The sequence below is a fragment of the Vanrija pseudolonga genome, chromosome 1, assembly GCF_020906515.1.
Source record: "Vanrija pseudolonga chromosome 1, complete sequence".
NCBI lineage: Eukaryota > Fungi > Basidiomycota > Tremellomycetes > Trichosporonales > Trichosporonaceae > Vanrija > Vanrija pseudolonga.
The window spans coordinates 2,794,955-2,822,310 of NC_085849.1; the positions used below are offsets into that span (position 1 = coordinate 2,794,955).

General features: G+C 64.4%; 11 protein-coding genes across 11 annotated transcripts; 3 read left to right on the forward strand and 8 right to left on the reverse strand.

Moving 5' to 3' along the window:
• Positions 1 to 117: 117 nt before the first annotated feature.
• LOC62_01G001070 (uncharacterized protein) lies at positions 118 to 1,731 on the reverse strand. The gene is made up of 3 exons (XM_062767539.1): positions 1,253 to 1,731; positions 1,046 to 1,215; positions 118 to 1,004 (listed from the first exon to the last, which is right to left on the reverse strand). The coding sequence occupies exons 1-3, from the start codon at positions 1,538 to 1,540 to the stop codon at positions 125 to 127; spliced, it is 1,338 nt and encodes a 445-aa protein (XP_062623523.1). The 5' UTR covers positions 1,541 to 1,731; the 3' UTR covers positions 118 to 124.
• A 507-nt stretch (positions 1,732 to 2,238) lies between these two features.
• On the reverse strand, positions 2,239 to 3,272 carry LOC62_01G001071 (uncharacterized protein; the record flags this gene model as incomplete). Its single annotated transcript, XM_062767540.1, has 2 exons — positions 2,239 to 2,940; positions 2,985 to 3,272. The coding sequence occupies 2 exons, from the start codon at positions 3,270 to 3,272 to the stop codon at positions 2,239 to 2,241; spliced, it is 990 nt and encodes a 329-aa protein (XP_062623524.1).
• Positions 3,273 to 3,522: 250 nt separating this feature from the next.
• Positions 3,523 to 3,938, reverse strand: LOC62_01G001072 (uncharacterized protein; the record flags this gene model as incomplete). The annotated part of the gene is made up of 3 exons (XM_062767541.1): positions 3,523 to 3,604; positions 3,645 to 3,790; positions 3,822 to 3,938. The coding sequence occupies 3 exons, from the start codon at positions 3,936 to 3,938 to the stop codon at positions 3,523 to 3,525; spliced, it is 345 nt and encodes a 114-aa protein (XP_062623525.1).
• Positions 3,939 to 4,638: 700 nt separating this feature from the next.
• Positions 4,639 to 6,842, forward strand: UBLCP1 (Ubiquitin-like domain-containing CTD phosphatase 1). Its single transcript, XM_062767542.1, has 12 exons — positions 4,639 to 5,061; positions 5,101 to 5,431; positions 5,471 to 5,525; positions 5,566 to 5,650; positions 5,687 to 5,792; positions 5,831 to 5,866; positions 5,913 to 5,950; positions 6,110 to 6,164; positions 6,204 to 6,263; positions 6,313 to 6,384; positions 6,445 to 6,495; positions 6,558 to 6,842. Exons 1-12 carry the CDS (start codon positions 4,730 to 4,732, stop codon positions 6,657 to 6,659), a joined length of 1,323 nt encoding a protein of 440 aa, XP_062623526.1. The 5' UTR covers positions 4,639 to 4,729; the 3' UTR covers positions 6,660 to 6,842.
• Positions 6,843 to 8,302: 1,460 nt separating this feature from the next.
• LOC62_01G001074 (uncharacterized protein) lies at positions 8,303 to 11,611 on the forward strand (the record flags this gene model as incomplete). The annotated part of the gene is made up of 4 exons (XM_062767543.1): positions 8,303 to 8,916; positions 8,989 to 9,364; positions 9,408 to 9,521; positions 9,566 to 11,611. The coding sequence occupies 4 exons, from the start codon at positions 8,303 to 8,305 to the stop codon at positions 11,609 to 11,611; spliced, it is 3,150 nt and encodes a 1,049-aa protein (XP_062623527.1).
• Positions 11,612 to 12,182: 571 nt separating this feature from the next.
• Positions 12,183 to 12,932, reverse strand: NHP6_3 (Non-histone chromosomal protein 6). Its single transcript, XM_062767544.1, has 2 exons — positions 12,492 to 12,932; positions 12,183 to 12,439 (listed from the first exon to the last, which is right to left on the reverse strand). Exons 1-2 carry the CDS (start codon positions 12,899 to 12,901, stop codon positions 12,409 to 12,411), a joined length of 441 nt encoding a protein of 146 aa, XP_062623528.1. The 5' UTR covers positions 12,902 to 12,932; the 3' UTR covers positions 12,183 to 12,408.
• A 2,054-nt stretch (positions 12,933 to 14,986) lies between these two features.
• LOC62_01G001076 (uncharacterized protein) lies at positions 14,987 to 16,666 on the reverse strand (the record flags this gene model as incomplete). Its single annotated transcript, XM_062767545.1, has 1 exon — positions 14,987 to 16,666. One exon carries the CDS (start codon positions 16,664 to 16,666, stop codon positions 14,987 to 14,989), a length of 1,680 nt encoding a protein of 559 aa, XP_062623529.1.
• A 494-nt stretch (positions 16,667 to 17,160) lies between these two features.
• DSP2 (putative tyrosine-protein phosphatase DSP2) lies at positions 17,161 to 18,293 on the reverse strand (the record flags this gene model as incomplete). The annotated part of the gene is made up of 4 exons (XM_062767546.1): positions 17,161 to 17,466; positions 17,511 to 17,747; positions 17,798 to 17,894; positions 18,013 to 18,293. The coding sequence occupies 4 exons, from the start codon at positions 18,291 to 18,293 to the stop codon at positions 17,398 to 17,400; spliced, it is 684 nt and encodes a 227-aa protein (XP_062623530.1). The 3' UTR covers positions 17,161 to 17,397.
• Positions 18,294 to 18,359: 66 nt separating this feature from the next.
• On the reverse strand, positions 18,360 to 20,478 carry mcm10 (DNA replication licensing factor mcm10; the record flags this gene model as incomplete). Its single annotated transcript, XM_062767547.1, has 3 exons — positions 18,360 to 19,238; positions 19,276 to 19,825; positions 19,862 to 20,478. The coding sequence occupies 3 exons, from the start codon at positions 20,476 to 20,478 to the stop codon at positions 18,360 to 18,362; spliced, it is 2,046 nt and encodes a 681-aa protein (XP_062623531.1).
• Positions 20,479 to 20,706: 228 nt separating this feature from the next.
• Positions 20,707 to 25,229, reverse strand: pol1 (DNA polymerase alpha catalytic subunit; the record flags this gene model as incomplete). Its single annotated transcript, XM_062767548.1, has 3 exons — positions 25,113 to 25,229; positions 24,862 to 25,072; positions 20,707 to 24,818 (listed from the first exon to the last, which is right to left on the reverse strand). Exons 1-3 carry the CDS (start codon positions 25,203 to 25,205, stop codon positions 20,707 to 20,709), a joined length of 4,416 nt encoding a protein of 1,471 aa, XP_062623532.1. The 5' UTR covers positions 25,206 to 25,229.
• Positions 25,230 to 25,614: 385 nt separating this feature from the next.
• Positions 25,615 to 26,931, forward strand: LOC62_01G001080 (uncharacterized protein; the record flags this gene model as incomplete). The annotated part of the gene is made up of 1 exon (XM_062767549.1): positions 25,615 to 26,931. The coding sequence occupies one exon, from the start codon at positions 25,615 to 25,617 to the stop codon at positions 26,929 to 26,931; it is 1,317 nt and encodes a 438-aa protein (XP_062623533.1).
• Positions 26,932 to 27,356: the final 425 nt, after the last annotated feature.

The window sequence follows — 27,356 nt, forward strand, 5'->3', positions numbered from 1 at the left end:
ACACGACGTCAGGTGGTGTGATATGACGCCAAAACAATGTGCGTCGGACTTGGCCGGGACACCGAGGCGGCGCGCGGCACAACGGCGCGACTATGACGACGACGGACGGCAACTCGTCCACAACTCATGCATGCTGCTGCTCGCTCTGCGGCCGCTGCTGCGACAGCTCCTCATGCCCCTCGTCATGCGACTCGGCAAGCATCTCCTCCTCGTGCGCCTCGAACACCACCTCCCTCTCCCCAGCGGCAATGACAGCCCTCGCCACTCTCCCTCTCGACACAGTGGCGACCCGCGCCTCGGTGATCGAGTCGGCGGTGCTGCGGCGCGACAGGCTACTCGGGGCGGTGATGAACGTGGTGTGCGAGGACGCCGAGTTCGGGGACGACGGCGACGTTGCCGAGGCGGCATGGCGGATACTTAGCGGGCTCCACGGATCGCGCACGCCTCTGCCTTCTCCAATCCTCTCGTCGTCGTCGTCTTGATCCCCTAGCGCGACGTACGACTCGGCCCACGCTCCAAGCCGCTGCTTTATGCTTGCCTTGGACGGCTGGCGTGATGGCGGCGCGGTCACGGGCTCAGCTGCTTCAAAGCGTACGCTCCGCACCGAGGCGTGCCGCGACACGTTACCGTTACCATGCGATGCCTGCGACGCCGAGAGAGACGCACGCCGCGCAAGGATGGGCGAGTAAGGCGCCGCTGCTGAGCGCGACGGGCCTGCTGATGCCGGCCCCCCCGGCCCGCGCGATGCATGGCTCAGCGCCGACTCGGACGTCGAGAGGGCGCGGAGAACCGGCCGAACGGTGCCACGCGAGGCGCGCGATGCGTGCGACGCATGTGATGACGTCGAGGGCGACGTCGCCGACTGATTGCCGTGGCCGTCTTCCGAGACCAGCCCCTCCTCGTCGTCGCCGTGCCCTAGTTGCGATGCGTACGGCGGTACGCCGGCCGTCGGCGAGAGATATTCTGGCGCTGCGTGGCCTGCTTCTGACAACGTGTTATGCCGCCTATAGCGCGTTAGTGCTGAAGGACCCCCTTCGCAACCCACCTCAGCAGCTGGACCTCGTCGTGTGCCGGCTCGTTGGTGTACAGCGGGAGATCGATCACGCTCATGTCGGCGGGGTCGCGCTCCCGGCGGCGAACGCGCGGTCTGGCAGCTCCCCTGGTGGCCCCGACGGCTGCGTCCCGCCTATTCTGATTACGCTTCTTCTTGAAGCCCTGTGTGTCAGCGTGCGTGTTCCTGTTGGTCACGTACCAGGCAGTAGGCTATCGACGCCGTGACGAAGATGACCGCCGCGACGATGAGCACGCCGAGCATGGCCCACATGGCCGTCTTGGACGTGGACTTTGGGCTCGGGCTCGGGCTGGCGCTGGCGCTGGCGCTCGCGCTCGCCGCCGTGTCGTCGTCCCTTCCGGGCGGCGTGGCGGGGTTGATCTGCGCGACCGGCTGCGCCGAGCCGGCGGCAGCGAGCAGCAGCAGCACGGCGAGCGCCCGTGCGAATGTGCTTGTGCGTGTTGTGTGGTGGGGAGCGTGCTTCTCCATTCTGCTGCTGCTGGGTCATTGGGTGTGTCGTGTGTGGGGGAGAGTGGACGTCAAGAAGGAGATGGATATCTACGTGGTGCGGGTGTCGACGAGTGGCCAGAAGCACAGCATGGTGGAGGGGGCACCAGAGTTGCGCTGGGCGAGGAGGAGCAGAGCAGAGGGCCAAAGTCGCCGGCGGTGTACGACTCGGGGTTATGCATAGCAACCAGAGCTACGACGGCGAGCAAGGTGCAAGGCGTGGCGTCTGCTGCTCCTGCTACCGCGGCGGCACCGCCGCCGCCCAGCACATAGCACACTGAAACGACGACGATCCGAGCCCTCGAACGGACCACTGCTGCTGCTGCTGCGGGCTTTTTGTTGGCGGTGCCCGCAGATGCCGGGGCTGGCGAGCGAGCGAGCAAAGTGCCGAGGTAGCGCGCGCGCAGATTATCTCTACAAGTGCATGAGATCTGGGGTCATGACAACGCGGCGCGCGGCAACCAGAGACCTAGACGCACGCAGGCGGTGCGGGTGACGCATCTATTCTGCGCAGCGGCAGTGCACCCACCATTCCATTCCGGTGACCGGCGACTGCTGGAATGTGTCTGCGCCTGCCTCACTTGACGGTTCTCGTCACGGTCAATGGCCCAATTCGTCACATCGTCACGGTCATTATTACCACCAAGAAACTAAAAACCCCATCGTCACCATCACCATCATCAACGGCGCCACCAGCGGCGGCGCCCCGACCCCGAGTCGGACGACTTTGGGCTCGGCGGGCGGTCGCGCTCGGCGGCAGCAGACGAGTGCGGGCGCGCGTGCGCATGTACGTGTACCGTGTGGACTGGCGTCGCGGCAGCAGCTTGCCCGCGCTTCTTCTTCTCCTTCTTCTTCTCAGCTGCCGCCACCTTCTCCCCCGAAGGCGCGGAGACAGTGACAGCCGGCACCTGTGCCGCCGGAGCGACGCTGACGCTCGAGTCGGCGGGCGAGAAGGTCGTCGGCGCGACGGGGGAAGGCACGCCGTCGCCGTCGCCGTCGACCGCGGCGCCCATCCAGCGCAGCGACCCAAAGCTCATCGTGCTCATCATGCTCTGCGCGCGCGAGTGCTTCTTTGTGCGCACCGGCTGGTCGGAGACGGAGCGGATCTCCTCGATCGCGTCGGGCTGCGGCAGGCTGCGCGTCGACGACGACACGAGCGGCCCAGCAGCACCGGCCGGGAGAACCCGCGTCGGGCCGCTGATGACGAGCGGGCCAGTGCGCGAGCTGGCCGCGCTCGGGGCCGCGCCCGGGCCCGCGGACGCTGCTTTCTCGTCGTCGAGCACCGCCGCCTTGAGCTCGGGGCTCGCTGACGGACTCGAGTCAGAGTCCTCGGCGTATGGGCGGTACGGCTTGGCCCCTGGTTTGCGGCTGTGGTGCTTGCGCTGCGTCGGGGGCGTCAGTGGCGGCGAAGGCGTGGGGCACGTACGAGGAGGTACCACACGCCGATGATGGCGGCGACGAGCGCGGCCAGCCCGACTGCCAGGCCGACAGCGAGGCCGACGCTGTGCGAGCGGGACGGGAGCGGGCTCCCTGTCGAGGCGAGCGGGGACACGGTCGGCTCGGTCCCGTTCACTGGCGGGTCGGGGAGCGTGGGCACCGGGATGGGCACGGCTGTCGCGTCGACCACGGGCACCGCGCTGCTGTCCTGCCGGACGGCGAGCAGCGGCGCGGCGGCGGCGAGCGGCAGGCCTAGCGCGAGGATGTAGCTGGTCATCTTGGGTGCGGGGGGGAGGGGAGAAGAACACGAATGGACCGCGGCGAGTGCACACAAAATATTGACTGGCTGGCTGGTGGCACAAATATTGTGACATGCGCACAGGGCCGGCAGATGCTCGGTCCTCTGGCCCTCTGGTCATGTTGGCCCTCTTTTCTCTCCGTCCGTCTGCCGCGCGCTCGCTCGCGACCGGAACGTGGCGCGGGGTTCGGTGCGCGCGCTGTGCAGAATCTATCTGTACATCTCTCTATTATAGCGGTGCGCGGACGTGTGCCTCTTCGACGCGCGAGAGGTCGTCCCAGTCGTGCTCGTCCAGCGAGTCGTGTGTGCCCCTGAGAGCTGGTGAGCAGAACGGCTAAACACCACACCCACCCCAGCAGGCTGAGCTCGTGCGAGGCCGCGGAAGGCGCATACGCAGGTAGAGTGGCTGTCGATGCTGAGCGGCGGAGCGTGGCTTCTGGCCGTTCTCGTCGTCGCCGGCAACATACCCCCCAGCCGCGAGAACGGGGCAGCACGACCTGGTGTCAGCGTGCCTTGCGGGCTACTTACGAAGAGGTACGCCACGGCCATGGTGAGGAAGAGCCCCGCGCCCGTGAGGCCTATCGCGAGCATTTCGCCCGTCGATGGACTCGAATCGGTGTCTGGCAGTGGTGTGGTCGTGTTCATCGTGTTTGGGCGACTCTGGTGAGTACTGGTGTGAGTCACGGGTGGGTTTATCAGTCAGTGGGGTGAGTCGCGACGCCACGCTGGCGGTGGTGCACGGCTCGAGGCTGAAGGCGGAGATGACTCCTTTGGCACCGTGCTGACTGCGAGATTGGCGGCACGACCTCCGTCGGCTTGCCCATCCCTGCGGTGCCGAGCTCGAGACGGCACTGGCGAGACGCGATCGGCCCGTCGAGCATCTGCGCCCATCGTGAGGTGTGTCATGGCAGGTCGCGGGTCATGGCTGTGGCGATGGTGGCACCGCGCCGACGGAGCGCTGCAGCTTGGTCATGGTAGCTTAGTATGCGACTCTGAGTGCTGTGTGAACCGGCTGACATGCGCAGAGGTAGAGCGTGGTCATGGGAGCGGTGAGAGGGAGAGCAGAATGGTTACCTCGACAACCTGGACACAACAACAGAGCTTCAATGTCAACAGCAGGGCGTACACGTGACTTGCCACGTGCTTTCACACGTGGTTTGACGCCACCTTAGCCCCGCACCCAGGGGATCTCCGCCGCCGCGTCCACTCAAATGACGAGCGAGCCATTGTTGTTGCGCGTCACCAGCGGTGGTGGGCGGTGGGGGACGACGGGCGACTGCACCCCGACAACATTCACCCCGTTTCCCTCTTCTCTCTCTCCCTTCTACACCTTCTCTTCTCCAACACACAACCCACATAGACATTGGCATCAAGCCCATCCATCACCGCATCACTTCAGACCACAGCTTCGCTTCCCCACAACCCACCCCTCACCCATGTCCAGTCCCGATCAGGGGCCGTCTTCCTCGGGAGCAGCAGGCAGCGGCGACGCCTCCGCCCCCACATCCCTTCCCTCCCTTCCCTCCAAGCGTCCCCTCTCGCCAGGCAGCAGCACTGAGGACTCTCGCACGCCGCGCACACACACACCTGCTACTGCTGCTGCCGGCCCGTCGACCTCGCCCACGCCCGACGACGACGCGGACGAGCAGGTGGAGGACGCGCTCGACGCCAGCGCCGGCGCGCAGCCCGTCACCACGGAAGAGTGGTACGAGCTGCAGTTCAAGTGGTCGGGCAAGAGCTTTGACCTGCGCGTGAGCTCGAGCGACCTGTGCGTGCTGTTATCGCGGGCAGAGCTGACTCGGCACAGAGTGTACGACCTGCGTACCCAGATCGAGACGCTCACGTCCGTGCCGCCCGACGCGCAGAAGATCCTCGGCCTCGTGCGCGGCAAGCTCGGAGGCGATGTTGACGGCGTGCGGATAGGCACGCTTGGCGTCAAGCCCAACGCCAAGTTCACGCTCGTCGGTACTCCAGAACACCTGCGCTTCAAGGAGCGCGAGGGCCCGCCCCCGCCAGACGAGTTCGATATCGCCTACTCGTCCGCGCGTCCCTCTGGTGCGCGCAAGCTCATTCCCCCTGCGGACGACCCAAGGAATAAGCGTCAGGTCGAGAAGATCATCATCAAGTATCCAATCACGGTGGGTTGATCGGCGGTGGATCGGTGCTTACTGCGCTAGGTTATGAATGAACCGCGCGAGGGCAAGGGGCTTCTAGTGCTCGACTTGGACTATAGTGAGCTTGCTTCCCAATTCAAGCTGAGCTGACATCCCAGCGATGGTCGACTCGCGTCCGCTTCTAGACGGGGCACTACCACCACTGGAGTGTGCGCGTCCCGGGCTGCATGAGTTCCTGGAGCGGTGAGCTTCCCAGGCTGACGTCCTAGCTGACATCAGCGTCTACCCATTCTACGATATCGTGGTCTGGAGCCAGACGAGCTGGATGTGGCTCGAGAGCAAGCTCGTCGAGCTCGGCGTGCTTGGCGGCGAGGGACGTTACAAGGTGGGTGGCCTCCTCCTATCGGCCTGACACCCGCTCAGATTTGCTTCGTGGCGGATCGGACGACCATGTTTCCAGTGAGTTGGGCGACTGCCACCTCGTACTTAGCCTGACCCGCCCCAGATCTTCAGCGAACGTGGCGGCAAGTTGATCAAGCATGAGTGAGTAGACTCCATGTGCATCCCCGGCAAGCCATGTGCATCCTCCATCTCGCGGTTGCTTGCCGCCGGTCGTTGGCCGCCTCGCACCGCTCCGCACAGCATCGGCATCGCCGACGCCACACGCTGCCCGCTAAGGACCAAAGTCTCACCTTCGCACAGAGTTAAACCACTGGCGTATTTTTGGGCCACGTTCCCGCAGTGGTCACCCAAGAACGTACGTACTTGCTTGCACAGTGACAGGGCTCACACTCAGACCATCCACATTGACGACCTTGCGCGCAACTTTGCCCTCAACCCCAGTGAGGGACTCAAGGTTTGTCGGGTGCGAGTGTGTGCAGCACGAAACTAAATGTGCGCGACAGATTCGTGCATACAAGGGAGCCGGGACTCCGGATGGGCTGCGCGACCGAGAACTGGACAAGCTCGGTGCATACGTACGTCAGGCGCGGGGTGATTTTGCGGGGTCGGTCGGGGGTTACTGACTTTAGGTTCAGCTGACGGAAATTGCCGAGCACGTGAATGATTTCACCACGCTTGACCATTCGGTGAGTGCCAGCGATGCGATGATTGTTTTGCATGACAACGGTTCCCAGCTGATATCATGCAGCGTTGGAAGAAGAGGCAAGCCACTGCCCGTCCGCTGGGTGGTGAGAGTGGAGCTGTGGGGGGTGGCCCGTCGGATGGAACGGCTGGAGGCAACAGTGGCTAGAGGCAACAGTGGCTAGAGGCAAGCTACCCGACCCTTGATCCGTCATGTCTACCATCCCTGTCGGATGTTCCATTCCCCTTCACACTTGTGACTTGTCACATCACGTAAACCCTATGGGTTAGACTGGCGTCGCGCGTGCCATGAGCGCGGAGTCTACAGAGATGTACAAACCCAGTGTTCTAGCCATTTCGGTTGCTGTGTAGGCTGTGGGAGTCATGGGTGTTGTTGTTGATGTTGATGTTTGTTGATGCGGGTGGCTTTCCAATTGATTCTGGATCTGCTTGTCGGTTGTCAGGTTGTCACTGTTGGTCGTCGACGCGTGTGTCTTCTTTTCGCTGGCAATGTTTATTTCCCGATTGGGTGCCAGTGGCGTCTGTCTGTTTTGGGTGGCGGTGTCGCTGGTCGCTGGTTGCTGTCGTCACGCGCCGTGCGGCTGTTCCGAGGCGCCGTGAGAAACAGGTTGGGCTTATACCATTCCCTGCCCTAGAGTTGAAACCGCTCCTCGCTCGCTCGCCCACGCCCGGAATCCTGGCTCGTGTCTCTCCCCGCTCTGAATTAATTTACGGCCATTAGGTCATGCAAGGGGGTTGAAGGAGGTTAGTGGCCGCAGCAGCAGCAGCATGGCAGCGTCGCGACAGCGCGACAGGGGCTGGGCTGCTGGGCTGCGCGAATCTGGACTAGACCAAAGCCACGTCCCATGCGCCCACCTTGGTCGTCGAGAGCAAAGCGACGATCTCGATGCTGCGTGCATGCATGCAGCACGCCAGAAGGCGCAGGTATGCGCATCTGAATCAAGCCTCGTTGAAGCAGCGTGCAGCTTGCGTCCTGAATGAATCGCGGGGCGCAGCAGGGCCCGCAAGGCTTGGCTCGCGCAGGGCCATGTAGTAGCCGGTCAGCTGAGACTGATCCTGGCTGCAGACATGCCTGACGCTAGATACAGATCCGCGCGGTGCTGCTGCTGCAGCGCTGCTGTCGCCATGACGGCAGGGCGGGCGGCTGGCGGCTGAAATAGTCATGTTGCGAGAGACAGAGCAACGGCGGCTGCGGCGGTCGACGAGCGGCCAAGCAAGCAAGCCAGGCAAACCAAACATGGCCCATTCCCCCTTCCCACTACGTCCACTGCCTTGCTGCTGCTCTGCTCGTCTCCCACATTCTCAACACACACACATTCCTTCCTTCTTTAGTAGTCAGTAGTAGCGTCGGAGCCACGGCGAGTGTAGCAGTAGCTTCGTTCCATTTCTCACTCGCCGCTGCCGTCGCCGCCGCCATCACACATCGACACGCGACACACTGCCAGGGGCTCTCACGGCTCACGTTCAAGGCCCGCAACACGACACTCGGACCACCCATCAGGCAGGTAGCATCGCGCACAGTGCCTTCTCGCCCGTGACATCTCACACACCACAGTGCAGGCAGGCAGCTCGAACACGGACACTACTCGACACTTGGACACTTTGATTATTCCACTTCTTAATCTAACCCATCACCCACCACCACCACCACACACACCACACACGCCGCACACATCCTTTCCGGGCCACGCCGCACCCCGATCGATCGATCTCCCACACCGCCCCCCCCCCCCCCCCCCTTCCAGCGCCCACCGGCACGGCCGCACGCACACACGACAGCCCCCCACCGCGATGCGCCTGGTCGCTACCCTCGGCCGGCTGGTGCTCGCCGCCGCGCTGGCCGGGCACGTCTTTGCGCAGCAGCAAAACCAGCCGTCGCCATCCTCGACCGCCACCGGCGCCACCGCGACGCCCACTGGCGGCAATAACAACAACAACAACAGCTCGGCAGCTGCAAGCTCGTCGACGTCGCTGGCGAGCGGTGCACGCGTCGTACAGACCACAGTCACGAATCTCGTCCCCGGGCCCAGCGGGTCGCCGTCCGCTACCCAAACGTTCGTCCTCACCCTGACGCTAGACGCGGCGGGCAACAACGCCAGCCCCAGCAGCGGCGGCCAGAACGTGTCCCTCAGCGGCAACGGTAACGGCGGCAACGCGACGGTCAACCACAATGGCACGGGCAACGGCACGCTCAACGCAACCACCCCTGTGGTCTGGAACGACACGCTCGGGTACATCCCCTTCACGCCGCACCTCGACGCGGCGTTTGGCATGGGCGGCGCGCTCCTCATCCTCACCGGCATCCCTGTCGCCACGCTCGGCGGCAAGAACCGCTGGTCGGCGCTCGCCATCGTCTCGGGCTACTCGGTCGCGACGTTCTGTCTCATCATTATCCTCAGCTTTGGGTGAGACGCAAAAAAATGGGGGGCTTGGCCGCACAGAGCCAGGCGATCGGGACTAGCTAACACGCCACACAGTGTCGGACCGGCGCTCGCGCCCCCGTCGCCCAACCCGCCCTCGGCCGCCCTCCGCGGCCTGTACCTGCTCGCGGTCGGCGTGTCGACCATCATCGGCGCCGCCCTCGGCGTCTTCTTCTACACGTTTGCGAGATACTGGGTCGGTGCGGCCGGTGGCTTTTCGTTTGGCTGGTTCCTCCTCGCCCTCAAAAAGGGTGGCCTGCTGACCGACGTCGGCCCACGCTGGGGCCTCGTCGGAGGCTTCACTGTGCTTGCATTACTCGCGGCCATGACCCCGAGGTTACACGAGTTTGTGATTCTCGGATCGAGCGCCTGGGTCGGCGCGACGGCGTTTACCCTTGGTGTCGATTGCTTCACACGTGCTGGACTGAAAGAGGTGAGGCATGGGACGAGCCAACCCGCACGACGCTAACGGCTAGTTTTACATCTACAACCTGGGGTACCCCAACCTCTTCCCGAGCCTCAATGGGGGCAAGTACCCCCTGACGCAGAACATGCAGGTCGAGCTGGGTGTCATTGCCGCTGCGGCACTGGTGAGTGGGCAGGAGCGGAAAAGAGCCACAACTGACAATGGCAGATCGCCGGCATGATTCAGTTCAAGCTGCTCAATGTGCTGAAGAAGCGACGCAGACAGATCAAGGAAGAGGAGGAGGCGCGCATCGAAGCCGATGAGATTTCACGTGCTGCCGAGCAGTTCAAGAATGTTGGTGCCGAGCTCGCACGCTGGGAGGGCAAGCATGGTGAAGGCGGTGGCGGTGGCCATGACTTTGACCCCCATGGCTCCGAGACCAAGACTCTGTCGTACAGCCCCGCGCTGCCCAAGCTCGGCTTCGACGGCCACGGTAACGCCGCCTCGCACTCGACCCTCGTCAGCAGCGCCGGCCACAAGGAGGTGCTCACCTCTGACTCGGACAACACGCACAAGAGCAACGCGTCGGTGAGACGCCTGAGCCTCCTCGAGGAGATGGGCTTCGAGCTGCCTCAGGAGCGCCACCTCGAGCCAGACTCCGCCGCCGGAGCTGTCAAGCCCCCTGTGAGCCCGACCACGCCGCCCACCGTCACCCCGCCTGTCGACACCGACCTCGAGCAGAAGCTTGCCCTCCTCGCCGAGGTCAGACGCGCTCGCCAGAGCATCAGATCTTCAATGGACCAGCTCCGCTCCGGAACCCCTACGAATGGCGACAACACCCCGCACCACGAGCGCGCCGGCAGCACTGCCAGCAACCACCCGTTTGACGGTGCCACTCGCAGCCGACACGACTCGACGACCAGCAACAGACTCCTCGATGGCGCCGTTGTCGTTGGCGCTCGCCCCACCTCGCCTGCGAGCAGCAAGGTGCTTGATGGCGACCGCCCTCGTAGCCGCTTCGACTCGACCGCGAGCAGCATGATGCTCGACGGTGGTGGTGGGGGCGTCATGAACCGCGGCAGACACGACTCGATTGCCAGCAGCAACCTGCTCCTCGACGACGTTACCGGCCACACCCGCCAGCAGTCTGCCACCAGCGCCCACCTTCTTGCAACGAGCTTTGACGAGCCCCGCTCGCGCCGTGACTCGCTTGGCCCTCGCACCTTTGCCCCTGCCGACTCTGACCCACGCCCCTCGATGTCTGCCCGGGAACCCAGGATGTCGTTATCCGAACGCCCTCGCCCGCTCTCCGACTGGGAGCAGTACCTCGCCGAGCGCAACGTTGTGGTTCCTCCGCCCGCCCCTGCGACTGTCGAGCCTACCTCGCCTACCGGCCCGCCTCCCGCCCTCGGCCGCCGCAACAGCGACTTTGCCGTCGTCTCACAGGGTGTCGCGCAGGCCCTCAACAAGCGCGACCCCGCTGTCGGCGGCTCGCTCGACCGCCGCGGTGAAATGTCCCCTGGACGCGAGTACGGCGCGCAGCTCAACGCCACCCTTCAGCGCTCGCTCTCGAGCGACCAGGCGCCACTCGCCAGGCCCGGCCGCCGCCCGTCGGTCGACAAGGCCCCCAAGGCGCGTGCCATGACCAACGAGGAGTTTGCCGAGCGCCACAGGCAGAAGCTCACTCAGATGCAGGACCGCGCCACGGGTCCTATCCGCGAGGAGATTGCCATTGCCGAGGCCAAGGAGAAGTACACGGCGCAGCAAAAGGCGGAGCGTGAGGAGCAGCGCCGCCGCGAGCGTGAGCGCGCAGAGCGCGAGCAGCGCAAGGCCGCGGCGCCGGAGAGGAAGGATGTCAAGGTGAAGGAGGCGCCAGCGACGACGGCCAAGGTCAAGGACGCCGCGGCCACCACTGCGGCACCCGCCGCCGGACTGGAGCAGCTCGTCGACAACACTGCGCCACGTGCTGCCGACCGCGCACGCCGCACTGACGAGTGGCGCCGCAGCGTCATGCCGACTCTGCAGGCCACTTCGCCCGTCACCTCGCCGGTTACGTCCCCTGTCACGTCGCCAGCCAAGCAGAGTGTCCCACTCCGCCCTTCTGGCCCGACGCGCCGCTCAACTGCCGACCTGTCGCGCGGTTACACGCGCGGCGACACCGCCGGCCGCCCCGGACTTGACCGCCGCGGCAGCATGGACCCTCTGCGTGGCAACAACACGGGCACCAACGGCCGCCGCAGCCGCGGCGGCGACCGCGTTGTCAATGCGTCGTAAAGCAAGCAACGCAGCAACACCCACGGAAAAACAACAACACCACCAGCCTGTTCATACCATTAGAGTCGAGTCGAGTCATCATTGTACGTTTAGGGGGCCCAAGGACGAGCGCACGCGCACGCGCAGCGCACGAAAGGAACGCAGCAAAGGACACTACCACCCAGTCCCACCACCCGACTTGATACATTACCACCATATTATTCTGCTGGCGGGAGGGGAGCGAGCGCAGCAGCATGCATGTTTTCACAAGCGAGGGGTGGGGTAGGGGTGCTGAGCTGGGCTGAGCTGGGCTGGGCCGGGCTATGGACTGAGGGCTACATGTAGTTTGGGTGAGGCGGCTGCGTCGCGGTCGGCCGGGAGGGTGTGCCTGATGTCTAGTAGACCATGCAACAGTGCGGTGTCGACACGCTGAATCAACCGCCGCCAGCGCCGCTGCTCCATGTCTATCGCCGTCCAGTTAGTTGACTGACATCATCACTGCCCTCGCGGCCATGCTGGCATACTCCCGAGTCCGAGAGCCAGGGCCTCCACACCACCAACCACCACAACACCGCCACCACACCCACACACATCTCGCTCGAATAGCTCTGCATATCAGCCGCACGAAGATGGGAATCTACGCGTGACAACAATAAATTGGGCGGCGAGAGCAGTATCATAAAAGAGAGGGGAAAGCGGAGGGAATGAGACTGGAGACGATCGCCCGAGAGCAACTACCCAGAACGAAATCGAAGCGGACCGAAAGGGGTATACGCGACACGGAGAGAAGAAGGGAGTGTGGGATCGGCGTGAGCCGTTTAGTCGGACTCGTCGTCGTCGTCCTCCTGGCTACAACGGGGTCAGTAACAGCAAAGAAAAGCACAGAAAAGCAAAGACTCACACAGGAGCCTTGGCCTTCCTGGGCTTCTTGCCGTTGCTGGCGTCGTAGGCAGCCTTCTCGCGGGCGGCACGGTCCTTGTCGGCGTGGGCCTTGTCCTCGTAAGGCTTCTTCTCGGCGTCCGACATCTCCTTCCACTTGGCACCGAGGAGACGGCCAACGTCGCCGAAGCCGGCGTCGGCGTTCTCCGACTTGATGCGCTCACGCCAGTCCTGGACGAAGAACATGTAGGCGGAGAGGGCGCGCTTGGGCTTGTTGGGGTCCTTCTTTCCGCGCTTGGCCTTGGTGTCGACGACCTTCTTGGAGTCCTTGGCAGAAACCTTGGGCATCTGTTGTTGCACGCATCGTGGCCATTGGTGAGATGGAGTGGAGTGTGTGAGAAGGGTTGAATCGGTGTGTGAGTGTGGTTGCATGGTGGGTGGCCAGTCGGTGAGTGTCGGCGAGGACGTCGGCGACGGTGATCGGCGATGGTGACGACGGCCAATGTCAACAGTGCGAGATGGTTGAAAATGTGTCATTGGATGGCAAACACGTGCGGCCGGGGCGTATTCAAAGAGGCAGGCGTCATCACGGCGTGGGGTGAGATTTGGGCAAGCCGAGTTTGGTGTGGTGGGACCGGTAGATGGCAGGAAATTAAGCGTCAGTACTTGGTATCGATAACGGCGAGACATGGGGAAGGCGGTGGTGAGTGGGGGAAAGGTGGTCGTATCAAGTGAGCCAGCCTGGGTGTGTGTTGTGGCAGGCTGGATGATGGGTGGTTGACGCGTCTGGGTGGGAGGGAAGGTGGCATCCCATGAGGCTAGCCAGCCCCGGCACCAGAACTGGGTCCCAGGCGACCGCGACCGCCTTCCTCGCGACGTCGGACGGCGCATCCACCGCAAATGGGCGCCGAGGACGACGGTAAGGGTATGGCTGGGTGCGTACTGGGTGGGGGAAGACAATGGGAGAGACGCGGTGGGTGGTACCTCGCCGTGTGGGTCATGCACCGTGGCTGCTTGGGCTGGCGGCGACGGCTCAGACGTCACTGGCAGTATAGCAGCCGCGAAAAGCTTCTCTTGCCTTTTGGACTCGAGGGCAAGGCGATGTGCAAGTGTTGTGACTGGGCGAGTGCAGCGTGGGTGGGGGTGGATGGATGAAATCACCCGCCACGCGCGGCACCGCGTCACAACATGACAAGGGTAAACAATGGTTGGGTGGATGGGTGTGTGTGGTTGGGTGAGAGGGAAGATGTGTGGATGAGGTCGTCGCGATGGATCGCGAAGAGCGCGTAAAGCACGGTGGGGGGGCATGGGATGTGTGTACGAGCTCGTCTTTGGGTGGTGGACATGTTGCTCGTCATGTGTGGGTCATTGTACGCACTGTTGTTTGTGTTGGCTGGGGGTGTGGGTGGGTGGTTGGCTGGTGGTTGCTGGTTGAGTGGTGGTCACTACTGGGTGGTGGGTGGTTGGGTGGTGAGTGGTGGTGGGTGGGTGGGTGGGTGTAGAGTGAGCAGCAGCAGCGGTTCTTAGTAGTATGGCTGGGAAAGAGCCAGCGAAAGGAGTGGTGAGCGTGTGCTGCCGCAACCACGGGCAGACGGAATCAATTTTTGTTGGCCCATTTGGCTCATGTTGCGCCTGGGTCGACTGGGCCTCTGGCCTTGCACCCTGGCAAGCGAGTGATGCCAGCCAGTTCAGCCAGACTGGCCTGGCGCGCGCTGGCGCCCTGCCCTGTTTGTCTGCCTGCACCTGCCTGGGCTTGCCTTCCCTCACTCGCTGATGCTGCCCTTCCGCCCTGCCGCCCATCCACCCACCCACCCACCCACTGCCCCACTCAGCCAAACACTCTCACCCCCCCCAGCTAATTGGTCGCACACGCGCACTACAGGATCAATTCACGTGACTTTTGGCAGCATTTGGATCACGCCCGGCGTATGGGCGCAGGGCGTGCAGGGCGGGCGGGCCAGCCGGCACTGTGGGCGGGGCACGCAGCCTGCCTGGTGGCTGGGCTTGGTGGGGCTTGCATACCTGCGATAGCACTGCACCAGTGTACCAATGCATGCCAGCCTAGGCTCTGGCTCTCTGCCCGCCCGCCCACCAGCCAGTTGTGCATACGTGCACCCCCACCACCAGCACTCACCTCACCCACTCCCGCCTCAACCCAGTGTCCGCCCGCCCAGCCAAATTGCCCATAGTGTGAGCCTGTGTGTCTGTGTGTGTGTGCCGGCCTGATGCCTGTCTGTGCCGCTCGCCTGCATGCGCTGCGCTGCGCGCGCTGCCGTTGCTCGCCTCCGCGCACCGCATCTATGTGCAATTACCAAAGGTCGCTAGCAGCATACGGAGTTATGCGGGCGTTATCCTCACTGTGGCAATGTAGAGGCAGACCTGCAGAGCAAGTACCAGTGCCCATACATAAGGTCCATGAAGGTCGTGACTGTCTTTCGTAAAGTGCGGATGCAAAGTGACAATAGGTAGGTGGGGTGATGGTCTAAACGTCATCGAGACGAGGCAGAGAGTCATATGCTACAGATCAAGCGACGACCGGCGTCGCCTTATCGTGCCCTTCTTGTTGGCTCGCGGCTTGCGCAGGCGCAGCGTCTGGTTGCGCTGGCGGTGCTGCTGCTGGTGCGCCAGATCCGGCATGGACTGGGACCAGACCTTGATGCGGTCGAGCGGCGGGGTGCGTATGCGCGCCGAGGCGTGCGAGGCGTGACGCGCGGCCGAGGACACGCGGCGGCTCGGTGTCGGCGGGGAAGGGGGCGCTGCAAACGGCGGCGCCGCGGGCGATAGCGGCTCGTCGTCGTGGTCGTCGTCAACGTCCTGGATCGACGCCAGCGCCGAGGACGACAGGGCTGACGCGCCGCTGCTCCGCCGCGAGTCGTCGCTCAAGCCCACGCCGAGGCCCGCGCCCGCGCCCGCGCCGACTGGCGCCGACGGCCGACGGTGCCACGGCACGCGGAACGACGAGCTCTTGCTCGACCCAACGCTGTACTGGAACGAGGTCTGCGAGCGGCGAAGCTGGGACCGGCTGTGCGCGCGCTTGATCGAGCTGTTCGAGCTCAGCAGGTGCCGGGGCCGGCGCGTGCTCCGCCTCCGAAGGCTGAGGATGCCCGAGCTCTCGGTCGAGTCGGAGAAGTGCGAGACGAGATCGGCCGGCGGCTCGCGGCGCGCCCGTCCAAATGGCCGCGGGTCGGGCATCTCTGTCCGCGCCTCGAACACGCCGTGCGGGGTCGTGTAGGCCACGAGAGCGGGCGACGGCGGGTCCGGCGCGCGGCTGGTGATGAAGCTTTCGGTGTCGGGCGACCGGTGCGGCCTGGTAGGCGGCACGCACGGGGCCGGGCCGAGGATCGACGGGGGCGGTGTGGCGGGTGGCGGTGGCGGCGACGGGAGGAGCACGGCGCTCAGTGGCGACTTGTCGTCCTTGGCTCCTCGGCGGGCGACGATGCCGTTGATGAGCGAGAGCATCTTGTTGGAGAGGGTGCGCCGGTGCCCTATGCTCGGCGCGGGGGTCGGGCTGCGCAGCGACGAGGTGGCGGCGGGTGCGGGTGCGGGTGCAGGTGCTGGGGTAGCGCTGCGTGACGAGGCGCCGCCGGGCGGCGCGGGGGTAGCGCTGCGGAGAGACGACGCGGCCGACGGCGGCGCGCAAGGCTCGGGGATAAAGAGGTTGTTGAGCGGTTCGCTCACTGCGCGATCCTTGCCGGCGCGCCGACGCACAAACCCCAGCGGCGTGCGCGTGCGGGGCAGGCGCGGCTCGGGCGTAGGTGGGGCCGAGGTGGCGGCGGGGGTGGCTGGGCGGGCGAGGGCATCTACGGTCACGGCGATGGCTGGGACGGGGCGGCGCGGGACGGGGTGGTGGAGGGTGGTGGCGGGGGTGTGCGCGGCGGCGGCGTGGGCGTGGGGCACGCCGTGGTGGCCTCCGTGGCCGTGGTGTCCGCCATGGTGGTGCCCGTGGCCGTGGCCGTGGTGGGCATGCGGCACGGGATGGCCGAAGAGATGGTGGTGGTGCACATGCTCGTGGAAGACGGTCGTCATCGCCTCACTGCCGCCGCCGGCGCCTCCAGCGCCGCCGTTCTTGGGCTTGAGCCGCCGGACGAGAATGGAGCGCCGCTTGCGGAGACGGGTCCGCAGCGAGGGGTGCAGAGTCGCGGTGGACGCCTTGCCGATGCTCGTCGCCGCGGGCGCGGGGGAACCGCCAGCCACCATTGCGGCGGCGTGTGTGTCGAGTCAGTGTGCTGTATGGGATAAGGTGCTGCCGTGTTGTGATCACCCGCCGCGTCTTATACAGCTCAGATCAGTGCGGTCCGTGCAGCGGCACAGGCCGAGTCACAGCAGAAGGGGGAGGGGCGAGTCTAGATGAGGACGAGGAGGACGAGGCAGAGGACAGCGAGATGGGAGGAGACGGCTGTGTATACCAATCTCCCGTCCTCATCCCCCGTCCGTCTCGACCACAGCCCTCGTCGAGATGTAAACACTGCTACCTGCTCGCCCGGCGGCCCGAGCAGAGGCACCGGCGCTCGTGCCACTCCATACAGAGCGGTGGAAGCCGGCGAGGGTACGAGAGAGCGAGGATAGGCATGGCCCAGGCCGTGATGCGAGGCAAGTATTGTACCTGCCTCCCTGCCTCCCTGCCCAGCCTTACTCGCACCGTCGCTGACGTCGAGGACGGCGCAGGACCGTGCACCCGCGCGGCGGCCACGTTCGTCGCGAGTCGCAGAGGACCAGACCCTCCACGAGGGAGTGTTGCCCAGAGCCCAAGTCCATCTCTCTCTCTATCGATACAACTGTGTGTGTGTGTGTGTGTGTTTGTGTTGTGTGTGCGCTGCCGGGGCCGCTCGTCGGGTGCGGCTTGTCCCGTATCGGCTCGGCTTATCGGTGGTCGGCTCGGCACGCAAGGCGCGCCCTCGCAGGCCGAGGCCGCCCGTCCATGTGTCCGCCTACCTGGCCCACGGCGCCAAGTGCCCCGCGTCAAGGGGCACGCTCTCAGGCCTAAACATGGCGATAAACTGGTCGCTCGTCAGCCCGGCCACAACCCTCACACTTTACTCACCTCGCGCCCCGCAGGCCCAACACCGCCGCCCTCGCTCCCGCCCGCGCCGGCGAACATGTCGCCCTCGGCAAACACCGCCGTGAGCGCCCACCGCTGGAAGCACCGCACGAGGGCACACACGAGCGTGGCCGTCGCCTTGCCCGTGTCGTCGTGGATCATGAGCGGGTAGTTGCGCGTGTCGAGGATGATGGCCAGCGCGGCGTGTAGCCTTTCCCTCCCGTGGGTCGTGAACAGGGCCTGGGGGGGTCAGCGTTGGCTCGCAGCTGCGCTGCTCGCTCGCGACGCACCTCTTCATCGCTCAGATCCAGGTGGTGGAACACGAGCCCCTCCTGCGCGACGAAATCTGCCCCGTCGGTGCGGTACTCGTCGGCGTGCTCGACATAGCTGGGGTGTCAGCGACGGAGCGAGCGGCGCAGCGCGGGGGCGCGCCAACGCTGGTGGGACACTGAGGCAGCCCCAGCTGCCCGCGACGCGGCTAGCGCCGCGCCGCGCCTACACTCACACAACCGTCTTCAAGCCCAATCTGGCCAGAAACCCAAAGTTCTTGCGGTTCGGATGGCCCGACCGGTACACGCCCGGCGCGACGAGCGCAAAGTTGATTGGCGGGACCAGGACCGGCGGCGGGTCGAGCGACGCGACCGTCGATGGGCGGAGGGCGGGCGGGAGCGCTGCCATGGGGTTGGGTGGTGGGGGAGATGGACGTTGGGCAATGTTGACGATGAGCGACGAGGCGAATCGGCCTGACTTGTTCGTTGATCCTCGTTGGACTGTGGCGCTCCGCATCACGTGGCAATCGGCACCTGGCTCACCGCACCCCACGACACGTACAAGTACAACAACATGCATGCACTACTCCAGGTCTACCATGACCTCCTCCTCCTCCTTGGTCGCCTCGCTCCCGCGCACAGCATGCGCCGGCACGACGACGTTACTCAGCCGCTTCGGGCCTCTCGGTGGGCCGAGGTTCGGCGTGCCGCTCGGCGCGAGGAGCTTCTCAATCGCCTCGCTCCGCTTGGACGCGTTCTCGTCGCGCCGGCCGGAGGGATCAAAGCCGATCCGCTTGATCGCCTGTGCCGAGAACGTGCGCTTCGCGTCCGCCGGCGGCTCCTTCTTCTTCCCGACGCCAATGGACGCGAGGTAGTCTGTCGCGACGCCCGCGTCGCCTCCCTGCCGCTTGAACAGGCGCTCGAGGGCCGCCTCGGCCTCGGCCTCCTCGACCTTGCGCTTCCGCCTCTCCGCCTGCGAGCGGCCCAGCCTCTCAGACAGGTGCGAGTCGCCAAAGGACGGGATCGCGCCCGGCGTAGTGCCGGTGCGCGTGACGCGGCCGCCGACCATGTACGTCGCCCCGCCGCCGCCGTTGTCCGGTCCGCGGGGCGCGGCCATGGCGCCGCTGCGCGGAAGCAAGCCCGTCTTGCGCCTCGGGTCAAACTTGTCCGCTGCGCCGGCAGCGATCTGCTTGGGCGTGAACGTCGTAAGCGCCATGGACGACGTCGCGCTCGCAAACTCTGCTCGGGACGAGCGACCGCGCGTGATAGCCGCATGAACGTGATACTCGCACACGGCGCCAGTACGCGTGTCGACCCAGTCCTTGCACCGCTGTCCGTCGGCCTTGAACGCAGTGCAGCGACCCATGTCCATAGCCTGGCCGATGACGACGATCGAGTCGGCCGAGAAAGGGTTGAGCGCGAGGGGTAGAGTGAGGGGGTGTGGTGCGCCGCGGCCCCGGTGCTGTTGTCAGTTTTTGTAGCGCACTATCACCACCCACCTCGAGAGGCCGCAGTACCCGAGGGTTAATGAGCGCGATCACCGCGCCGACAGGCAGGCTAGACCAGCGCTCGTACGCGCCGCCCGATCCACCGCGGTACGACTTGGTCACGTTGCCCTCTTCGTCGGTGTGGTGGAGGCTGTCGTCGGCCTGGAAGAGGAGGAGCTTGAGGTGCGCGTCGCCGCCGGGCGCCTTCCCGCCGAGGGTCTTACTCCGCGGCGGGAGAGAGACGAGCTTGAGCGCGACGTACTTTTTCGGCGTGCGCTTGCGCTTCTCCGGCGCCTTCTCCTTTCCCTTGCCCTTGCCCTTGCCGCTGCCGCTCCGGTCGACGCCATCATCCACCCCGTCCTCCTTCTCCTCCTTCATCCCGCTGACCTTGATGTCGCCCCGCTCAGCCACGACCGCAATGGTGACCCAGTCGCCGTCAACCGGCACGTCGTACGTCGCGCCGTCGGCGCTCAGCCGGATGACAGAGTACAGCTCGCTCGGGCGGAGGTAGTACCGGCCGTACAAGCTGTCCTGGACCTCGGCGTGCGTGATCTTGCGCGAGCTAGGCGTCAGCTACATTCCCACCGTGTACACCCACGACAGCCGGATGCCAGAGTTGGGCTCGAGCGCGCGCCACTCGTCCTCGCCCTCGGGGTCGAGACCAAACTCGCCTGGGCCGAGCTGCAGCTCCGTCGAGACGGTGAGGTCGGCTTCGCGCTCGGCGCCAGTGCGGACGACGGAGAGCTCGTCGTCGTCGTCGTCGTCGTCGACCTTGCTCCGACTTTTATCTCCAGTATCCTTCATGGCCACCGCCTTGGCCCTCGCAATGTTGTCGCGAAAGGTCGCGGTGCGTTCAAGTGTCGGGAGGACCTGCTTCGGCGCCCTGTTGCGCCGCGCGGCCAGCCGCTCGGCCAGCGACGACGGCGCAGGCTGTGATGGCGGCAGGGGCGGCGGCTCATCTCGGCGAGATGATGAAGACGACGATGCGGCCGCGGTCCGCGGCAGCGCCGACGCGCGCACGAACGACGGCTGCGGAGGCGCTTCTGGCGGAGGAGCGGTCTGCGTGCGCGGTGTCCGCTTTGGCGGCGTCGCGCCGACGAGGATCTTGGCCTCCTCTGCTTCCTGCCGCTGCTTCTCGCGCGCGGCCTTGGCGTCTCGCGCTGCGATCTTGGCCTGCAGGGCGGCGAGCTGCGCGTCGAGGTCGTCGTCGGCCATGGCTTGTGTGGGTGTTGGTGGAAAAGCGAAGCCAAAGTCTGGTGCCGCAATGTTTGACGCGTCCAGGTGGGTGACGCGCCGTGCCTGATTTTTCAGTGGCAAAATCAGCCATCACCAGGGTGCGAATGTCTTTGTGGCTGGCCCACCTCTGTCTGCTCTATGCAAGCATGCATTGCTCTAAGATCACAAAACTAACAAGGCACTACGACACCACACCACACCCGTATGCTACAACCGGATCCTCTCCATGAAACCAAACAGCGACCCCAGGTCGACGTACCGCCGGCCATTACGGTCGAGGTACTTGTCCGCTACCCCCATGCAGTCTGCCAGCGTCTTGGCGTTGGCCTGTGTCAACGCGCGCACCTCGTCAAAGCGTGCCGAGCCACGTGTCGCTGACAGAGCCTTGTCCGCGTCAAACAGATGGCGGAAGTACAGCAGCTGGTTGTACAGCTGCAGGTCGGTGTACTCGGGATGCACGGTGCCCTTGCAGTCGGGCTTGACAAAGCCGAGGCACCGCCGACCGTACACGCCCATCGAGCGTGTACGGGCGTTGCACCCGTCTCCGTCGCACACTGTCCAGCCGAGGTAGTACTTGCTGATGTAGGACCGGATCTGCGTCTCCATCTGGATGGCAACCGACGCGGGATGGACCGCCGCCTCGCACAGTGCGCACTGGACGCCCTTGGGGCGGAGAACAGCCACACGGTCCGAGCCGTCGGCCTGCACACCCTCAAAGGTGAAGGTGCCCTCACATGACGCACAGCGGAGCGTAAGCGGCGAAGCCTCCTTGAACCGTTCCTTGTCGGTGATCTGGGATTCAAAGGTGAAGAAGGCGCGCTCCTGCACCTCGTTGTTGGAGCTAGCGTAGCGTGATGGGTCAAGGCCGAGGCATTCGGCAAGGCGTGCGCGCTCGGTGCCCTCGATGGACTCGCAAAGACGAAGCACGGGCTGAAGGACCTGCGAGTCGAGGTACAGGTCGTAGTCGACCTTGAGCTCGGAGCCGGTACGGCGGAGGTCGTCGGGGTGGTATGCGCGGTCTGCCTGGGCGCTGCGTGCCGTCTTGCCGTCTGGCCCAAGGCAGAGCACGTAAGGAATGACGTCGTGCGCACGGACAGCAGTGCCCTTAGCCTTCATGCGCAGAGCGACCTGGACGTGTGGCTGCGACTTCTTGTCGGGGTAGTCCTCGGGGTTCTTGCCGAGTCGCTTGAAGATGATAAAGTCCTCAATGGGCACCTCGCCAGAGCGAACAGTCTCGCCGAGAGACGTGAGATACTCGTGGATCTTGTTGACAACGTTCTCCGTCGCGTCGCCCGAGAGGATCTCCTTGAGCACGGTAGCACTGGCATCCTTGGACAGCTTGGAGAACTCTCGACGCTTCATGTCGAGACCCTTGACCTCGGTGCTGCGGGATCCAGCCTCGTCAATCTTGACAGCAGCATACTTCTTCTTGTTGAGCAGCAGCACACGCTCAAAGGTCGCGTCGAGGTCAATTTCCAGCAGCTTGTACCGCTCGTTGACGAGCTTCTTGAACTCGTTGGCAATCTTGAGCGCCTCGGGGTACGTTGTCACGTTCGAGTTGACGAACACCGAGTCGGTGTCACCGTAGACGACATCGAGCTGGAGTGACTCGGCGAGCTCGCGGGTGTGGGTGAGAATCTCACGGCCCTTGAAGGTCGTGAGCGCGGCAAGAGGTCGCGAGGCGAAACGCGAGCCAGAGAAACCAAGACAGCCGTACATCGAGTTGGCGGTGAGCTTGAGAGCCTGCTGCTTGATGTCCCACTGGGAGAGCTTGGCGGCCGACGCAGTCTTGTCCTTCATGAGGCCCTTGACCTGCCGACGACGGTTGACAAGAGTGGCAATAAGACGGGGGAGAACGCCCTGTTGCGTGTCGGACGGAGGGACATCGGGAATCTTCTCCTCCTCGGCGTTCTCATCCTCTTCCCGCTCTACTGTCGTAAAGTCGATGTTGTACTCCTGGATGATACTCGGGTAAAGCGAGTTGAAGTCCATGACGAGGATGTACGTGTCCCAGAGGCCGCGCTTGGGCTCGAAGACGAGACCACCGGCGTACTTGGCCTTGCCGCGCTTGTGACCGGCGACGACCTCCTCCTCCTCGCCCTGCTCGTTGACAATCTTGATCTTCTGCTTGTTGAACATCTTGTCGGGGCAGACGTACTTGAGGCGGTGGAACTCGTGCAACAGAATGAACTCGTTGCGGACGGCACGACCACCATTGAGGGTAAGGTTCCACGAGTTGCCGGCAAGGCTTGTGAGTTGCTTCGTGAGAGGAAGCAGCTGCACGCGCGAGGCAATAGCCATCTGGAAGTAGGCGTCAATCTCGCACAGGCGGATAAACTGGATGAGCTTGTCCGGCCCGCTCAGAGTGTGGTCGAAGAACGTGTGAGTGTCCTCGGGATCGACGTCTTCGCGCGTCACCTTGAGGTGGGTGCCGACCATCTCGGTGAGCGACCAGGTCGTCGAGCTTATCATGCCCTTGGCCGCGTCCGAAGACAGGTCGGCGACGAGGCGGCCCGCCATTAAGCGCACATTGCTACCCGCCTTGCTGATGGTAAAGCCCTTGCGCCTGAAGCGGCCGATACGGCTCCACTGGTCGGCCTTGAGCTCCTTGAGACGGTAGAGAAGCGCCTCGAACCCGCTGCCGAGAAAGTTGTGGCCGACAATGACGTCGGGGTCGAGGCGACCAATGGTGGCGAGGAGCGAGTTGAGCAGAGCACGCTCCGCCTTGACGGCCTGGAAAGGCGACCGCTCCGAGCGCGCACGCTGCTCGAGGCCAGGAGGGAACTTTTCAATTGGCCTCACAATGGTGGTGACGCTCGACGGCTGCTTCTCGGGTGGTGTTGGGTCCTCAATGTTGACTCCCTCCCAGGTGCGCACCGACGCGACGAGGATCTCGGTCTTGTTCTCGCGGTGGTTGACAATGGTGCGGAGCGAGATGCTCATCATGGTCAGAGGTGGCGTGTCCTTGGGCGCCGTCTCGTCGTCCTCCTTGACAGGGTTGACATTCTTGGGGTCGGAAACGGTGAACTCGATCTTGCACCACGACGTCGCCTTGGTAGACACCTCGGCGCCCTTGATGTCGAGCCAGCAAGGGCCCATGATGCGCCTCTTGAGGACAAGCAGCTCGAACGCGCTGGTGTTGGCACCAAACACATGCGAAAAGGTCGCACCGGTCGTCCCAACCGGAATCTCGGGCTGATCGAACGGATAGACAACCTTCATCCACTCGCTCTCTCCGTGCTCGACAGTGTGGTCCTCGAACGCGTACTTGCGGTTGACGAACTTGGCGCGCCATTCTTCAATGCCGTGCTTGTTGCGAATGTTGTCAAACTCCTGGTAAACATCGGCCTTGGTGACTTCGATATCCGTCTCGCGGCCACCCGAGAAGCGGTTCTGGCGGGGCTTGACGAACAGGTTACGCTGGATGCCGTTGACGCTGACGCAGGCACTGACGTACTTGCCCGACGCGCGGTCCAGGACCTTGCCAACGAGGTGGATCACGCCCTCCTGCTCCAGGAAGTCGAGCCAGAAGATGCGCAGCGAGCCGTCGGCCTCGAGCACGTTCTCGGGCTTGGTCGAGCCCTGCGGAACGCGCACCGCGTCAAGGTCCGACTTGGGTGTGACGAGCGCGTCCTGCACTGCCTGCCAGTGGGTGCGGTCGACGGGCTTGCGGTCGACCTTGGCGGCGGGCTTGACCTCGACATCCGGCTCGCGCTTAACCTCGTGCTTGACGGCGGTGGCGTTGACAACCCGGCGGCGAGCAGCAGCTGGCACCCGTGGCCCAACCTTGGCCGCAGGCTTCTTGATCGCAAACTCATCCTCGTCGTCATCGATGTCCACCGGCTCAGCCTTGACCACCACATCGTCGACCTCCATATCGAACGTGTTGTCGTTGTCGCCAAAGTCGACACCCTCGTGCTCGTCCTCATCCGGGACGACCGTGGCCTCGCTCATGCGCGGCTTCTTCTTGCCCATGACGCCGTTCCGCGCGTCCCAGACATCCTCGTCGCTCTCCTCGCCGTAGCGCTTTCGCGAGCCGCTGGAGAAGAAGCCCGACTCCGAGCTGGGCGCTGCTGGCTCGCTCGATGGCCAGTCGGGCGATGACCTTCGCTTGCGGGATGATGTCGGTTCGGCGGCGACCGTGGACAAGAGCGACGCCATGAAGCTGTCCTCGTTGACTGGCGCCGCGGCGCGGTACGATCCAGCTCCCTGCGCAGGGCGGGCGTAGTCAGAGTACCCGGCCTTGGCCTTGGGCTTTGCCGCCACCTTGCCCGTCTTCTCGGCGCGTGCACGAGCCTTGGCGCGCTTCGCACGGCGTGCTGGAGAGTCAGATCGTTCTTGGTAGCTCCTCAGTCGACTCACCTCGCTGCAGCTCCTCGTCCTCGCCGTCGAACGCGTCCTCATCCTCGCTCTCTTCCTCCTCGCCGCCGCCGCCTCCCCACTCGTCCTGTCCGTGGTCGACGTATCCACTGCCGTCGTCGTCATCGATAAAGTCGTCACGGGCGAGGCGGTCGCCCACAATGGCGCGGTACTCGTCGTCGTCGACCTCGTCGTAGAGCTCCGAGTCATCAGGCTACGCGTCGTCAGTGGCCCGCGCGTATTTCCTGGCTCACCTTCCACTGCTGCAACCTTCCGCCCTTGGCGCGCGCCTCACGCAGCTGCGCCAAGCGGTCCTTTGCCGAAGTTGGTCCTCGTTTTGAGGACATGGTGATGGTGGGTGTGACAAGAACAGGTGGCTGATGGTGAAGGAGAAATCAACACGAGCAAGGGGATCAAGGGGCAGCCAGCCAGCCAGCCAGCGGACGCGACGGACATTGCACCTGGATCCTGGATGACTGGGACGCGTCTCAAAACACACGCGGGCGGGGGCAAATGCGGTGGTTGACAATTGCACGTGACTTTGTTGTTGATGGGCGTGATGGGAGCAAACAATCCCCCCAGTGGTGGCGAAAGCATGACGGCGCATGACGCACTATCGGTTGGTTGCACAACCTCACAAACAACAACATCGACAATAACAACAACAATAGCAGCAACGACAACAATACAATGGAAGCAAGACATCGGCTACGGTACCCACCAGCATGGGAGCGCCTCGACGACGATACATGGGCAATGAAGGCACCCACGGGGCCAAAGGACGACGAGTCTCACACGACTGGCTCCACTCCACCATCCGCCGTATCCCACGGAGATGGCCGCAGCAACAGCACTGCAGGGCCAAGCAGCGCACCGGGCCCGATTACGCACCTTCCACCCGAGCTGTGGATCGCCGTCCTATCCCATCTCGAGCATGACGAGCTCGTCCCGCTCCGCCTCGTCAACCGCCAACTGTCAACGCTCGCCCTCGCCCCGTGCCTCCACAGACGGCTGACCCTCTTCCCTCCGCTGGTTCTCACCCCCGTGCTCCGCAAGATCCTCCCACACGTCCGCCATCTGAGCGTTCACCTCGCTGGCTCTCCACGGGGGTGGGGCGCCCTCGCCAGCTCTTCACATGGCGCTAGAAACCCCCTCTTTCCCAGCAGCTACATCGACGGAGTGCGCCCGGCGCGCTGTAGCTCCCCACACCCAAGCACCTCCCTGCGCGCCCTCCTCGCCCTTATACATCCCGGACAACTCCGCGCCCTCCACCTCCCGCACGCCGCCGTGCCGTGGGACGAGCTCGCCCCCGAGCTCGCCAGGATTGGCGGGAAACTCCACACCCTCGACCTCCGTGGTGGCGGCCTCGCGCACTCTGCCGCGCGTGCGCTCCCTGTGCACCTGCGGGATCTCAACCTCTCGTACAACTGCATCACGAGGCTACCACGCATATCCTCCCTCCAGCGCCTCGAGGTGCTGACCCTCCGCGGCTGCTTCATGATCCCCATGCCCGAGGTCGCGCGGCTCCTGTCCAACCTTCCCGAGACGGTGCACACCCTCGACCTGAGCGAGATGCAGCAGGTTGAGGTCCCCGCGCTCATGGCTCTGCGGGTGGCTTCGGACCCCGGACCAAGCGCGCTCAAGTGCGTGAAGCTGGCGGGCATCGACCACCTCACGCGGGCCGATGTGCGCGCTCTCCAGCGTCATTGGGCGGAGCGCCGCGCCGCTTGCAGGGGAGAGGAGGCGCCACGAGCAATCCAGCTCCTCACGCCCCCACCGTCGCCGCCTTCCTCTTTCCTGTCGGGGTCCCCGGAACGGAGCGCGTTTCACACCCCGACGATGATGCCGGCAACGCCGCCGACACGCTGGCTCCCGCACGCGACACCTCGGAAGCTCCCGCCGACTCCACCAGAATCGGCGAAGCGGCCGCACGACGACGACCACATCAACATTGTGCACACGGCTCTTCTGGAGAGCGACGACGAGGCGGGATACCGCCAGTTCATTGGCGAAGTTGTTGGCGGCACGCTGGGTCTCGGTATTGGTGGTCCCCTGGCTGAGGCAGGGGCATGAGGGGTGGCGCGCCACTGGGCATAGGTTGTATTAATATCAATAATCATTGTATCTGGATAATTGTGTGCGCTAATGGACAATGCATAGGCATGGCGCGGTGGCGTGAGGTTTCTATGTACATGGAGTGCCCGGGACGGGATAAAGTGTCTTATGGAAGTGTCTTGTGGTGAGATTGTTGCGGATTCGTGATGCCTAGTCGTGGAACACTTTGCTGTGGCAGCGGTGCCAGATGGCGAGGAATCCCTGGTGGGGGTCAGCTGGCACCGCGCAGGGCTACTCACATAAGTGAAGAAGGTGACGCCCGAGTAGACAAGGAACACGACAGCGACGGCCATGTGCCAGCTGACGAGCCTGAACATGCCGGTCATGCTTGGGTTGAGCACCAGGTTGCCGTTACCGTCGTAGATCATGTACTCCTTGTCACC

Bases quoted from the DNA above. Each gene is read 5' to 3' on its own strand.
- UBLCP1 (XM_062767542.1), top strand. From the start codon at position 4,730: ATGTCCAGTCCCGATCAGGGGCCGTCTTCCTCGGGAGCAGCAGGCAGC. The intron at 5,951-6,109 runs GTGAGTAGACTC...ACCTTCGCACAG, and splicing joins GGCAAGTTGATCAAGCATGA to AGTTAAACCACTGGCGTATT. The intron at 6,496-6,557 runs GTGAGTGCCAGC...GATATCATGCAG, and splicing joins TCACCACGCTTGACCATTCG to CGTTGGAAGAAGAGGCAAGC.
- LOC62_01G001070 (XM_062767539.1), bottom strand. From the start codon at position 1,540: ATGGAGAAGCACGCTCCCCACCACACAACACGCACAAGCACATTCGCA. The intron at 1,216-1,252 runs GTACGTGACCAA...GCTGACACACAG, and splicing joins CGTCGATAGCCTACTGCCTG to GGCTTCAAGAAGAAGCGTAA. The intron at 1,005-1,045 runs GTGGGTTGCGAA...AACGCGCTATAG, and splicing joins GACGAGGTCCAGCTGCTGAG to GCGGCATAACACGTTGTCAG.
- NHP6_3 (XM_062767544.1), bottom strand. From the start codon at position 12,901: ATGCAACCACACTCACACACCGATTCAACCCTTCTCACACACTCCACT. The intron at 12,440-12,491 runs GTGAGTCTTTGC...ACCCCGTTGTAG, and splicing joins AGGAAGGCCAAGGCTCCTGT to CCAGGAGGACGACGACGACG.